At 39.8% G+C, this 13,917-nt stretch overlaps 1 protein-coding gene and 1 long non-coding RNA gene across 4 annotated transcripts in view; one reads left to right on the top strand and one right to left on the bottom strand.

Annotated features, from left to right (window-relative positions):
- Positions 1–4,083, top strand: part of LOC106567151 (transmembrane protein 269) — a 34,795-nt gene extending 30,712 nt beyond the window's left edge. For all 3 annotated transcript variants that reach the window (XM_045693253.1, XM_014136135.2, XM_045693252.1), the window contains one exon: positions 438–4,083. In XM_045693253.1, the coding sequence (XP_045549209.1) occupies positions 438–547 (110 nt within the window). In that variant the 3' untranslated portion in view covers positions 548–4,083. The remainder of the gene's footprint in view (positions 1–437) is intronic.
- Positions 2,986–13,917, bottom strand: part of LOC106567153 (uncharacterized) — a 25,728-nt gene continuing 14,796 nt past the window's right edge. Inside the window, exon 2 of the long non-coding RNA XR_001320001.2 lies at positions 2,986–4,901. This is a non-coding gene — a long non-coding RNA (uncharacterized lncRNA). The remainder of the gene's footprint in view (positions 4,902–13,917) is intronic.

Here is a 13,917-nt window from a genome sequence, read left to right as displayed (position 1 = left end):
ACTGATTTTAAAACATTTTAAAAGCACTGATTTTCAAACGCTATAACCCTAACCCACTATGACTTGGAGAGCAAGAAAATACCTTCCCTCTGGCTAGAAACTCGTTGCAGGTTTTAAAAATCCCGTAATTTATTTGTATTTTAAAAAATATATATGTAACCCTCCTATTCTGTGAAGTCACAAAGGAGCATTTTTTTAGGACTTTGTCTTTTTAACCACAGATCAATGCTGTAGAAACTCTGCTTTCACATATGTAGACACTGGTTTGGTGCTGGAGATAATGAATATGATGTTGAAAAGTGGTGGCATTTCCCTTTAATTCGAAATTAAAGCTTTCTAAAATTGTTTCAGATCACAATAATCCAGCCATGAAAAAAGGTAGGCTATTCATTAGGTAGACTACTCATCTCATTTGTTTTTCCTGTTTTGTTTTGCAGGAGTTGTCATGGTGTTCTGTTCCTCTTTCTCTCCGGCATGTGTGTACTACCTGTTGTGGTCTGTCTCCTACATTTTGTTCCCAACATCTCTTTGGAGTTGCAAAGTGTAGTAGGAGTTAAAGGCCTTGCTCCAAACTCACACATGGCTTGTCAACAGGCCGTCCGGCGGGGTTAACTAAAGCTCCCAGACTGCTGCTGCTAGCTATCCACAGCGGATCGAAAAAGGACGTAAGAGGACGTTTTAATGTTTTTGTAAGATTTAACTGCCTTTTTCATCATGACCACTTGATGGATAATGTAATGTACCTTAGCCATTTTGTTTTTGATTAATACAGTGTTTGAATGTCTAGTTATGTTTTTACAATACAATGGCAGAATTGTACTGTACTGTCTTGTGTGCATAATTGTGCTTGAGATTACTCCAACTATTATGAAGTATTTTTAGTAATTAATAGTCATTTGAGACTTACTGTAAACATGGTAGATTCAAACTTATTGCATGCTCCCAATTTGTAATACATTTTAATTCAAAATATTTTATTTTCATCATATTGCAGATACAAAAGAAGTCCATTGTATAATTAAGCAATAAGGCCAGAGGAGGTGTGGTATATGGCCAATATACCATTGCTAAGATCTGTTCTTATGCACGATGCAACACAGAGTGCCTGGATACAGCCATTAGCCATGGTATATTGGCCATATACCACAAACCCGCAAGGTGCCTTATTGCTATTATAAACTGGTTACCAATGTAATTAGGAGAATAAAAAGTAATTTTGTCATACCCGTGGAATACTTAAGTGATAATGCCCGAGAAGCCGGTGTTTGGAGGATATATTGGCCGGCAAACCATGCCAATATATCCTCCAAACACCGGCTTCGACGGTATTATCAATTTTATACAACGGGTTACCAACATATTCAAATAATGATTTACAGATTTTCATAAAATATATTTTGATGAATGTATTCATACCATTTAACCCTTCCACAAGATATAGTCCTGACACAAATCTAGTGTTGCTACCCAAGCCGACTGGTCGTTCGTTCTAAATGTTTGATTGGCATACTGGCTGGCAACGTTCTCATCCCTTTCTTGCTAGCCAACTACAGCTAACTTACAGTCACGTCAAACAGTGCAGCCAGAATAACAACAAAGTAGCTTCATTTTCATTTGTTTAAGGTGTTTTTTAGTGACATTTATTTGGTTACATACAAAACAAGGAGCTAATGATGAACGATTTCACCTGGCATAGAAAATGTGCTCTGATGAGCTAGCCAACAACACAGCTAACACAATCACTTCAAACTCGAACTGGAAAGACTGCAAACTAGCTGCACTTTGTTTCGTTTGACCTGTTTTCTATTGATATTTCTTCATATATCCATAAAGATTATGCTAATTCATTTTGACTGGCTGAGAAACGCTGCCTGCCTGTCTGTCTCGTCCCGACTCCAGACCACTACACGTTCATTACTATGGGACAGCTGGAGATCGAATTTGAGTATTGAAACAATGTTGCAAATGTCAGAGACGGACAGCAAGGTTTATACAAATCTCCGCTGTTGAAAACTAAATGAAATGTGAGATAATGTCTAGATGCTTTTTGTAGTGGAGATCAAGTTTTTAACTTCCCTGCCTGGGCTGATGAGACAGTGGATTGTGCAGTCAGATGGAACAGAGCAGTCAGTGGTGGAAAAAGTACCCAATTTTCATACTTGAGTAAAAGTAAAGATACCTTTTGTAGAAAATGACCCAAGTCACCCAGTAAAATACTAATTGAGTAAAAGTATTTGTGTTTAAATATACTTGAGTATCTAAAGTATAAATCATATCAAATTGCTCATACATTTATTTTAATTTTACGGATAGCCAGGTGCACACTCGAACACTCAGACATAATTTACAAACGAAGCATATGTGTTTAGTGAGTCTGCCAGATCAGAGGCAGTAGGGATGTTCTCTTGATAAGTGTGTAAATTTGACCATTTTCCAGTCCTGCTAAGCATTCAAAATATAATGAGTACTTTTGAGTGTCAGGGGAAATGTACTTTTCACTCCATACATTTATTTGATTTAGAAATGCAGTAAAGTAAAAGTTTTTCAATATCAATAGTAAAGTACAGATGCCCCCAAAAAACGACTTAAGTAGTACTTTAAAGTATTTTTACTTAAGTACTTTACACCACTGGAACAGAGTAAATAGGCATTTTAACGTCAGATTTAGCAGGTGGTAACTTGTGGAATAGACACCCGCTGGAATACGGTTTTAACCAATCAGCGTCCAGGATTAGATTAGGATTAGGATTAGACCCACCTGTTGTATAATATACTATGATATACAATGGCTTTCAGCATTTTGGGCTCAAACCACCCAGTTTGTTAAATGATGGTAGACAGACTGGTTAATATCTTCTGTTCGAATTAACTCTACCACAGTGTTTGTACATAATACATTGTGTGTGCATATGGGATTGTTAAATATTGTTTTTTATTTTAACTTCAAAAACAAACTTGGTTTTTGAGCATCAAACTGCATTCTTCAATCTAAATTTGTAAAAAAAAAAAAAAGAATATCCTCCTACCATTGCGACGAGAGATTAGTTTCATTTCATTGGAGGCAAAATGTATTAGTGCTTACGTTCCCACCAGATATTTGAATCACTAGTATTACAGTACTATTTTAAAAAGATGTCATGGGCTAGCCATGGTGAATACAATATTGAGCGTTCATGTAAGATAACTGGTTCCCGTGTTTAACTCAAAACACATGAGCAGATTTTATTCTAAGTAAGGGTTTGACATCTTTCAATTTGATTTACACGAGTGGTTAGATTTTATCTCCTGTGAACGTAGCTTTTTATTTGGTATTTGTGCACCTCTGCTTCTGTTTTAGGAGGCTTTGCACTTTCAGTAGTACCAAAAAAATTGCTTTTTACCCAAGGTATTTTGAATGTATTATTATTAAATTTTTTTCATAACACTAGTGCCGGCCCGAACTGTGCTGACTTGGATAATTTCCATTCCTGCTGTCCTTTCCAGCACTGTTCCAGTAACTATGGTTTATGTGTAACTTGTCCTGCTCATCTTGGCTTGGTTCGGCTCAGCTCTGTAGTGTGAAAGTTTTGCGGTTACTTTTAAGCCTGAGTCATGACAAATGTTATCTAGATATTCCTGTTCTTGATCCAGTCGGTCGAGCAAGGACTTATTCCATTTCCGCATGACTGGGTGTGTTATGAAAATGGTGGTTTGTGCCTCTCTTTAGGATTTTAGATGTGTGTGAGTGATGGAGACAATGTGACGAGTTTGTTTTGAAATGTCTTGAGACTGACAACAGCAACTCTACAGTACAACTATAAATGTCACCTCCACGTGGTCCAAACTGCTGGTTTGTTAACATCATGGTCAATGACAAGCAATTTTATGAACAAAATCAACAGCGTAGAGGGAGTGAAGTACACTTAAAGGCCAATTGTACGTAGCGTGATCAGTGACTTCAACTGTATGACCACAATACATGCCTCATTACTACAGTTCAATGCACAAGAGTGATACTCACCCAATTATAAACCAGTAAACGTATTATGAAGATCTGTATTTTTTATTCTGTACCTTTGACAATAAAGTGGTGATTTATAATGACTTGCCTGGTTTCATGACAAGATGACATCAAGAACGCTTATTATATCTGTACAATTTCAAAAAGAATTCACTACTGATGGACCAAACATGTGAGGTGAGGGATTGTGACAATAACATTAGAAGATTTTTCTTCCTGACGTCCATTTTGTGCTGAAAGTCTCACTCATCCAAAAATCCCCAGTGTGGTTGTACAACATTTTGTGCAATCTTACAATAAGGCTATAGGTTGCAGTCGCCATACAATACTTACACACCCTTATGTTAAATCATTTACAACATTTCATCTCGGTTTAATAAAATCTCTCTGGATGTTGATACCACAGTACAGTACACATGAACCTAGAATCAACTACAGCCATACTTTGTAAGGGACCAAATCCTTGCTTTCAGGGGCAGACTGGGACCAGAAATCGGCCCTGGCGTCTAACACACCAGGCCATTTGAGGCCCCCCTCACTGGCCAAATCCTAGCTTATCGGCAGATAATTGCCAGAACTTTTTTTGGTTGAAAATTATCATTAACAGGCTCACTGAGCTAAAAATGGACCAGCCATCTGGCATATGCCAGAAATGCCAGATGGCCAGTCTGCCCCTGCTTGCTTTTAGCCTCTTCATGAATGTGATGCTTTAGGCTAGATATTTAGAGGAGCACACCTGCCCTCTTGGTGTAGTCAAAGATGTCTATGCCATCTGGGATGTAGATGTCTAGTGCCAGCCAGGAATGTGTAGGACTCCAGAAGCTTGATGATGGCTGACAACACAGGCCGGTCTTTGAAGCTCCACATCCAGCAGAACTTCATCAGGTCATACCTGAGAGATCTGAATAGCACAGAATGAGAGAGCCCAATGATATTAAATAGGTGGCCACAACATGGAGGCGTTACACAGCTAGTAACAGGCTTTACTTGGCTGTGGAGTGATTGACTATACATTATTTTCGTTTAATGAGAATATTATACACTGTTTATTATTATAGATTGTTTTTTGCCAGGGATGGACAGGTTTACAGGGGTTCTCCACTAAAACTGGTCACCCTAAATTTTGTTAAGTTATTGGTGAAGTACATTTGCAAATGTACTTTAATCAGATATGCACAAAGTAAGTTACCCAATGTGATCAATTTATATAGACATATAGATTCAAAAGACCATCTGAGGGTGAGAGAAAAACAGCTATCAAGCATGTTAATATTACAAAAAGCAACAAAGGCATATAGAAATATTTTGCCAGAACGTTAATAAAACAAGCATCTATGTATATTCTAGGCTACGGGGGCAGATTCCCAAACACAGATTAAGTCCCAACGCTCACACATCGCTTCTGTCTGGTTGGATGCTTCATCATCCTCTCTGGAACCTGCCATTTGAGAGGGACATCAGCTGTCATTTTGGCACCTCCGACTTGTCATTTTGGCCTGCTGCCATCTTCTTTGCCACCGAAAACAGTGATCTCTCTGAGAAGTGCTGGAGTGGATCCAAGGACTCCCAATCCCTCTGGAGAGCAGGGAAATGTATTTAATCTTATTTAAATCAGTGAATGACCGGAATCAAATGTCTGAAATTAAATTGACCAATTATTTCTCTGTGAACCTTTTAATTAAATATATCTGAAAAAATGTAATAATGAATTTACATAATATTGGGAATAGAAATATTCAACATAGTTGATTAGTAAGAGTACTGCTGAGTACGATTTCCAATGTATTTGTTACAGCTAAGTTGTTACAGCTAAGTTGAACTTGATTCGAAGTCCCGGCCATTCCTCAAGGTCCATAGGTAATGCAGGAGGTTGCCAGGACTACAGAACCAGGTACATGGGTAGTTGCTGGTACTGGCACCACAGCATCTGGACCAGGTGGAGGTGTTTACACAGTCCCATGGAAAAGGATCCCGCCCACAAACTCTTTTGCCTCAGGCTGATTTAAGCCATTTGAAAGGAGATACAGTATACTGCACGTAAGAGATTGGATATCCACTTAACTTGTTTTTCTATTTAATGCAGTGGGATGAGAAATTCCCTCTAAGAGGACAATTCCAAAATTGATTGTTTTTACCTGCGAGGTACTCACAAAGCTATTCCATACCTCAAACTTTCTTGGGGCAAACTCTCCAAATAGATGCCACTATTTTCCACGCACACACAGCCTCTGATAGCGCTGTACAGTACAAGCGCATACCCCTGAGTGTCTTGACCACCACAGCAGTAGATATGTCCTCTCCAGCGTGGCCATAGTGGCCCGTCTGCTAGAACTCCAGCCCCCCCAGAGAACAGTCTTCTGGGATCTCCCATGGACCAACTGGGCTAATGGGGACACACTCTGACCTGCTGGATTTAATGCAGTAGAGTGCTAAGCATTTGTGACAGCATGCATTTTAATTTCAACTTAAAAAGTTATTTCTTGAGGTTGATCTTATAATGTTCTGTACTATGCCCTTCTACACTATATATACAAAAGTATGTGGACACCTCTTCAAATTAGTGGATTTGGCTATTTCAGCCACACCCATTGCTGACAGGGCTATACAATCGAACACACAGCCATTCATTCTCCTGGCCTTACTGAAGAACTCAAATCAAATTTTATTTGTCACATGAGCCAAATACAACAGGTGTAGACCTTACAGTGAAATGCTTACTTACAAGCCCTTAACCAACAATGCAGTTAAGAAAATACCCCAAAAAAGTTAGAGATAAGAATAACAAATAATTCAAGAGCAGCAGTAAATAACAATAGCAGGACTATATACAATGGGTACCGGTACAAAATCTGGGTTTGGCGGATGCCAGGAGAACACTACCTGGCTCAATGCATAGTGCGAACTGTAAAGTTTGGTGGCTGTTTTTTTATGGTTCGGGCTAGGCCCATTAGTTCCAGTGAAGAAAAATCTTAACCTCATCAAACACCTTTGAGATGAATTGGAATGCAGACTGCGAGCCTGGCCTAATCGCCCAACATCAGTGCCCGACCTCAATAATGCTTGTGGCTGAATGGAAGCAAGGCCCCGCAGCAATGTTCCAACATCTAGTGGAAAGCCTTCCCAGAAGAGTGTAGGCTGATATAGCAGCAAAGAGGGGACTAACATATTAATGCCCATGATTTTGGAATGAGATGTTCGACGAGCAGGTATCACATACTTTTGGTCATGTAGTGTTTGTGCCTGCCTAGGCAGTAGAGTTTAGTCATGGTTAACAAAAGTGTACACTAATGCAGAGTGATGATAAGAGCAGATTTTTTTTTAATGCAATCTGAAGCACGGTGGGGACTTCACTTAAATCTGCGCTATGTAACTTTTTGGGTGACCCAACCAAATTCACATATTATAGATGTTATAGATCTGCCATTCTCAATGAAAGCAAGTCTAAGAAGCCGTAAATCTGTTCTACTATATGTGGGCTATTACTATGCGTCCCGTTCTTAAATATTGTTTTTGTGTCTTTTACATTCGGTTTTGTACACTAGCTTCAAACAGCTGAAAATACAATATTTTTGGTTATGGAAAATATATTTTACGGCGCTTTAGATGATAAAATGATTCTCTACACTATACTTACTGGTTTTGTCACATAAACTGAAATTAAGCGAAATATTTGAACTTTAGCAACCAGGAAATGGTGGAGTGATTTCTGCATAGTGCATCTTTAAACAATATTACCGATCTAATACTACATGAGGCATTTACACTGAACAAAAATATAAAACGCAACATGCAAAGTGTTTGTCCCATGTTTCATGAGCTGAAATTAAGATCCCAAAAATGTTCCATACGCACAAAAAGCTTCTCTCTCAAATTTGATGCACAAATTTGTTTACATCCCTTTTAGTGAGCATTTCTGCTTTGCCAAGATAATCCATCCACCTGATAGTTGTGGCCAATCAAAAAGCTGATTAAACAGCATGATCATTACACAGGTGCACCTTGTGCTGTGGACCATAAAAGGCCGCTCTAAAATGGGCAGTTGTCACACAACACAATGCCACAGATATCTCAAGTTGAGGGAGCGTGCAATTGGCATGCTGACTGTAGGAATCTCCGCCAGAGCTGTTGCCAGAGAATTAAATGTTAATTTCTCTACCTTAACCCGCCTCCAATGTCATTTTAGTGAATTTGGCAGTACATCCAATCGGCCTCACAACCGCAGACTCCGTGTATGGCGCCGTGTCGTCGAGTGGTTTTGATAAAATAATTTATATGTTTAAATAATTCTACCCTGAAACGTAACTAATTAGTAAATAGTTGTTCATGTAGCATGTATAATGAATAATTAAAGTATTAAACATAAGTCCAACTAGGTTGGACTGGGAGGTAGATAAATGTGTGTATGTGTGTGCCGAAGAAAATACCGAGAACAATTAAAACTGTGTTTGGCTCGACCTGGCTAGAACTCTGAGAAACTTATGATAGGACAGGGAGTACTTCTCAAGGTTTCTCTAATCTCGGGGGAATGGAACGGACAGCGCTGGGTAGTGATACACAGTGGTGAGAACTCTAGAGAAGCACACAACTCACCTACTGTTCGTGTGTATGTATGTGTGTAGGATATCTACTGTTTGTGTGGATGTATGTGCATAGGTAGGAAGTGAACTATAAAATGGATGTCTTTGTATAATGAACTTCAGAGTGCCCTCGTGAATAAACATTTTGACTATTGTAAGCTGGGACTCTCTTCTGTTTCATTCAACCAGAATCTTACAAACTCTGGGTTGCAGACTGAGTAGATTCATTTAAGTTAATGAACATTGATAACAAAATTCACATAACAGGTTTGCTGATTTCAACATTGTGAACCATGATGGCGGTGTGGTTATGGTATGGGCAGGCACAAGCTACAGACAATGACCACAATTGCATTATATCGATGGTAATTTGAATGCACAGATACCATGATGAGATCCTGAGGCCTACTGTCGTGCCATTCATCCGCTGTCATCACCTCATGTTTCAGCATGATAATTCACAGTCCCATTTCGCTATGGTCTGTACACAATTCCTGGAAGCTGAAAATGTCCCAGTTCTTCCATGGCCTGCATATTCACCACACGTCACCCATTGAGCATGTTTGGGATCGACGTGTATGACAGCATGTTCCAGTTCCCGCCAATATCCAGCAACTTTGTACAGCCATTGAAAAGGAGTGGGACAACATTCCACAATCAACAGCCTGATCAACTCTATGCGAAGGAGATGTGTCACGTTGCATGAGGCAAATGGTGGTCACACCAGATACTGACCAACAGTTGCATGTCTGTATTCCCAGTCATGTGAAATCCATAGATTAGGGCAGTGGCAGAAAAAGGACTCAACTGTCATACTTGAGTAAAGGTAAAGATACCTTAATAGAAAACGACTCAAGTAAAAGTGAAAGTCACCCAGTACAATACTACCGGAGTAAGGTTTTAAATATACTTCAGTATCAAAAGTAAAAGTATTAATAACGTCAAATTCCTTATATTATGTAAACCAGAAAGTACAATTTTCTTGTTAAAAAAAAGAAGTATTTACGGATAGCCAGGGGCACACTCCAACACTGAGGCATAATTTGTCTGCCAGCTCAGAGGTAGTAGGGATGACCAGGGATGTTCTCTTGATAAGTGTGTGAATTGGACCATTTTCCTGTGAAAATGTAATTTTGGGTGTCAGGGAAAATGTGTGGAGTAAAAAGTACATTATTTTCTTTAGATATGTAGTGAAGTAAAAGTAGGCAAAAAATATAAATAGTAAAGAAAAGTACAGATACCCCAAAAAACTACTTAAGTAGTACTTTAAAGTTGTTTTTACTGAAGTACTTTACGCAACTGGATTAGGGCCTAATGAATTTATTTCAATTGACTGATTTCCTTATATGAACTGTAACTCTGTAAAATATTTGAAATTGTTGAATGTTGTGTTTATATTTTTGTTCAGTGTAGGGGGAGTCTCGGATGGTTGAGGGGCAGCTCGAGGGAACTGTGGGGGGGATCTTGGATGGTTGGTGGCCTGGCAGTTGGGAGCTTGTTCTGTGGTTTGGGTCCCCGATTTGACTTGGGAGATTTGTTGATGTGCCCTTGGGCGGGGCGCTTGACCCTGGTTGCTCCTGTGATTGCTCTGGATGGGAGTGTCTGCAAGATGACAATGTAATGTTAATGTTACGCGGCTTCCATGCAGGTAGATTGTTTGTTTCTTCAACTGAACCACACCACAGCCAGGGGGAACACAACAGCCAGGTCAATGTAACAATTATACATTCCACAGAGCTGAATGGCACATCTAAACTTTAATCTTAGACTGTGTGTCAGTTTACATAAGGACAAGGCAACATAAAGCTTACAACAGAGAGGGTCTGAGGCATTGTTGCATCAAGTGGCTACCCGGACTATTTGCATTGTGTGCCCCCCCAACCCCTCTTTTAACGCTGCTGCTGCTCTCTGTTTATCATATATGCATAGTCACTTTAACTATACATTCATGTGCATACTACCTCAATTGGGCCGACCAACCAGTGCTCCCACACATTGGCTAACCCGGCTATCTGCATTGCAACAAACAGTTTACTCCAAACGGAAAACGTTTTGTAACGAAAACGAGAGTTTATGGACAAATTAACGTAGGTCCCGTTCTGTTTGCTTCCGTCTGATTCTTAAACGGTTAACTGTCCAGTTGCAAGACGTAATGAATAGACCCCGGGTGCTGGCCATCGTGTCAATTATCTACATTAATTACTCTTCCTAATAGTGCCACTATCAAATGCCTCGGTCTGGAACAACAAGCCGTCTTCACTGTTACTTACCAAGTAAAACTGTACAGTTATTAGTGATGGGAATTCCGGCTCTTTTCAGTGAGCCGGCTCGTTCGGCTCAGCTCATCAAAAAGAGCCTGCTCTTTAGGCTCCCAAACGGCTCTTTAAATTTTTTGTTGTTGTATTTTTTCAAGTCAGTTTGCGATAGTTTGACTATGATTGGTGTTAAAACAACTCGAATTAAATTATTAAATGAAATCATACTCTACCTTGACCACAATGTATTTAGAAATGCATTGGTTTGTTATGAAAAAGAATGCTATTAAGCATTTGCATTTAAAGTATAACTTTTTAATGTATATAAACACGTGTGCTGGCTCCACCACTATCACTAGCAGGCCCGCTAGTTTCTCGAAGCGCCGCTACAGCTAGCTTCACAGTTGGGTGCACAGTTCGCATATGCCGGTGTAGGTTGTGCGTAGAACCGGCTTTATGTGAGATTTTGTTTTGGCAAATTCTACACTGTGCACTGTGTCTACATTATTAAAATGCATCCAAATGCTACTGTGCTTCCGACTCATTTTCCAGCTGTAGTTTTCACAGCTGTCCTTCCTCTCTCTCCTCGGCTGCTAAGTGTGTGACTGTGAGTTGGCTCGGCCCTCCCTCACGCATCTTTGGTTCATTGGTTGACACTGCGTGTCTGATTGACAGGAACAACAGGTGAGGCTGTAAGTCTGAGCAGAGGCTGTTAGTCTGAGCAGACAGTCAGAACGAATGTGCGCTTGAGCATTTAGGCCTATATTATAGTATTTATTTTTTCGTTCTTTGAATTAGTTCATTCTATTCATTTAAATCTTTTGATAATTCATATCTTTATTTTTTTAATGAATTGATTCGGCTCTTCTGATATGCGAACCGGCTCCCAACGTTCGCTTACAACAGCCGGCTCTTAGAGCCGACTCGTTCGCGAACGACCCATCACTAACAATTATTAGAGGGAACTTACCAGGGATAAATCAGGACAGCAGGAATTGAAAGGAGTAGGCCTACCGGTCTGTAACCTCTCGAGTGGCCATAGGAAAATATCAACAACTTTATGAAAATACCCACTTTGTGACGTGGAATGTCCTTCTGGCTGAACGGGGGATGACCATGGAGGAGAACGCAGCAAATTGACTTAATTATTAACACAGGAACATTTTTAAATGAATGACTGATTATAATTGTATAGAAAATATTAAGATAACTAATATTGAGGGGAAAATAATGTAATTGTCAAGAACATCGCGTAATGATAGCATTTAAATGCTATCTACCTTTTACGCACTAGCATTTTAGGCTTTAGTTGTGCGTGTCCGTTCAGGTACCTTTTACGCACTAGCATTCTAGGCTTTTGTTGTTCGTGTCCTCCGTTCAGGTACCTTTTACGCACTAGCATTCTAGGCTTTTGTTCTTCGTGTCCTCCGTTGTTCGTGTCCTCCGTCCTCCATTGAGAGAGCTCCTATTAGAAGTGGAAGTCCGTGGATGGTTGAATGTAGGCCTATAATTCGCCAGCAGATGGAGACATTTGACAAATAATGTATTTCTCATCAATTGTACAACCATTTCTCATTTGGATTTGCGTCAATAAAACAATATTTTAAATGTATACAATCGCCTATTTTATTAATTGTATTATATAGGCTATAAGTTAAGCAAGGATTTAACTGGTATCTACAAATTATTAAAATGACACTTCATACCAATCCAGTCATAAAGCAAAGGGATGTTTTTGGCAGACAATTTCTGAGAGAAATACCAATATCTGGTATCCATTGACAATGGCAAAACATTTTTTGTGAGGGTTCCTCAAATAATTCTTGTATATTGCAATTTCAGGCATTTCAGGATACACCTCTGTCTGTGTGTGTGTGTGTGTGTGTGTGTGGGTGGGGGGTGGGGGGGGGTGGAGAGAACATGTGGCCATGATGAGAGCCAGGCTGTGGGGTGGAGATGTATTTTAGGTAATGGTCCACTTGTGGAGAACTAAAAGCTGTAAATGGCACAGAAAGACATCTCTGGGTTATCCATCCTCTGCCTCCAATTACCAAGAGCAGCACCTGTCTGCAACACTGCATACTAACTAACCACCCAGACCCAGAGTAGACAAATCTATTATTCTACCATGCACATAGAGAGCTACACTCTCTCTAGAACTGAAGACCTCCCATATCACAGACCAATATTCATTTTAGCATGTCAATCTTGGTGGGGTGGGGGGGGGGGGGAAGGGGGGATGCATGCCAGCAAAGCCACTACACAACACTAAACAATACATTAATTGCACTATAACGGTGACAAACGGTGCCCACAAACTGTTAGGGCCTACATAAAGCTGTCCCAACAGCAGTCCCAACAGCTTACCACTGTTACACCTGGCTATCAGCAGAGCCTTGTCTGGCAGCGAAACTGTTCATTCTGCCTCATTTACTGCCTTTAAAAAAAAACATTGCTGTTATGGCTGACTTGCTTAAACAAATCTGGATGAGATGTACAAACTATGGCCTAAGGGAACGACTAGCGGATAAGAGGCAATCCGTAATTTCGATTAAGACATTAATGAGCGAGCTAGGACGGACGTAGTCAATACAACTATTTGTTTAGCACTTGAAATGTACAGCGAGAGAATTCAGAACAAGGGGAGTTCTTACACTGTTGTCCCTGTACACCAAGTCAGAACCGTAGGGGGCATATAAGCTCTTACAATATTCAATGATTACATTTCTCTAAAGCAGGTTATAGGCTACATGTGCACCACAAAGCCAGAAAAAGAGGCAAAATTAAGAGGGGTAAATAGACCAAATGATTAGGGTGAGGCACATGGGCTACTAACAGCTTACTACACAACATACACTTACTATTACTTTCTTAGCTACAGTATACATATCTCACTGGCATATTACATAATTTATGCAGCAGCATACAATACATTTTTGGACTCACCTTGTTGTGCTGTGCTCACTTGAACAGGAAGATGGCACCGCGTTCCTTCGTGAGCAAATTTTGTCATCAAAGTCTAGCATTCTCTGGATTTATAGTGCTTTCATAAAACTGGGAACTCTGAAAAAAAACAAGGTCGAAT

The sequence above is a fragment of the Salmo salar genome, chromosome ssa13 (assembly GCF_905237065.1).
Source record: "Salmo salar chromosome ssa13, Ssal_v3.1, whole genome shotgun sequence".
In the NCBI taxonomy this organism is placed as follows: Eukaryota; Metazoa; Chordata; class Actinopteri; order Salmoniformes; family Salmonidae; genus Salmo; species Salmo salar.
This window is presented reverse-complemented; position numbering and strand designations above follow the sequence as displayed.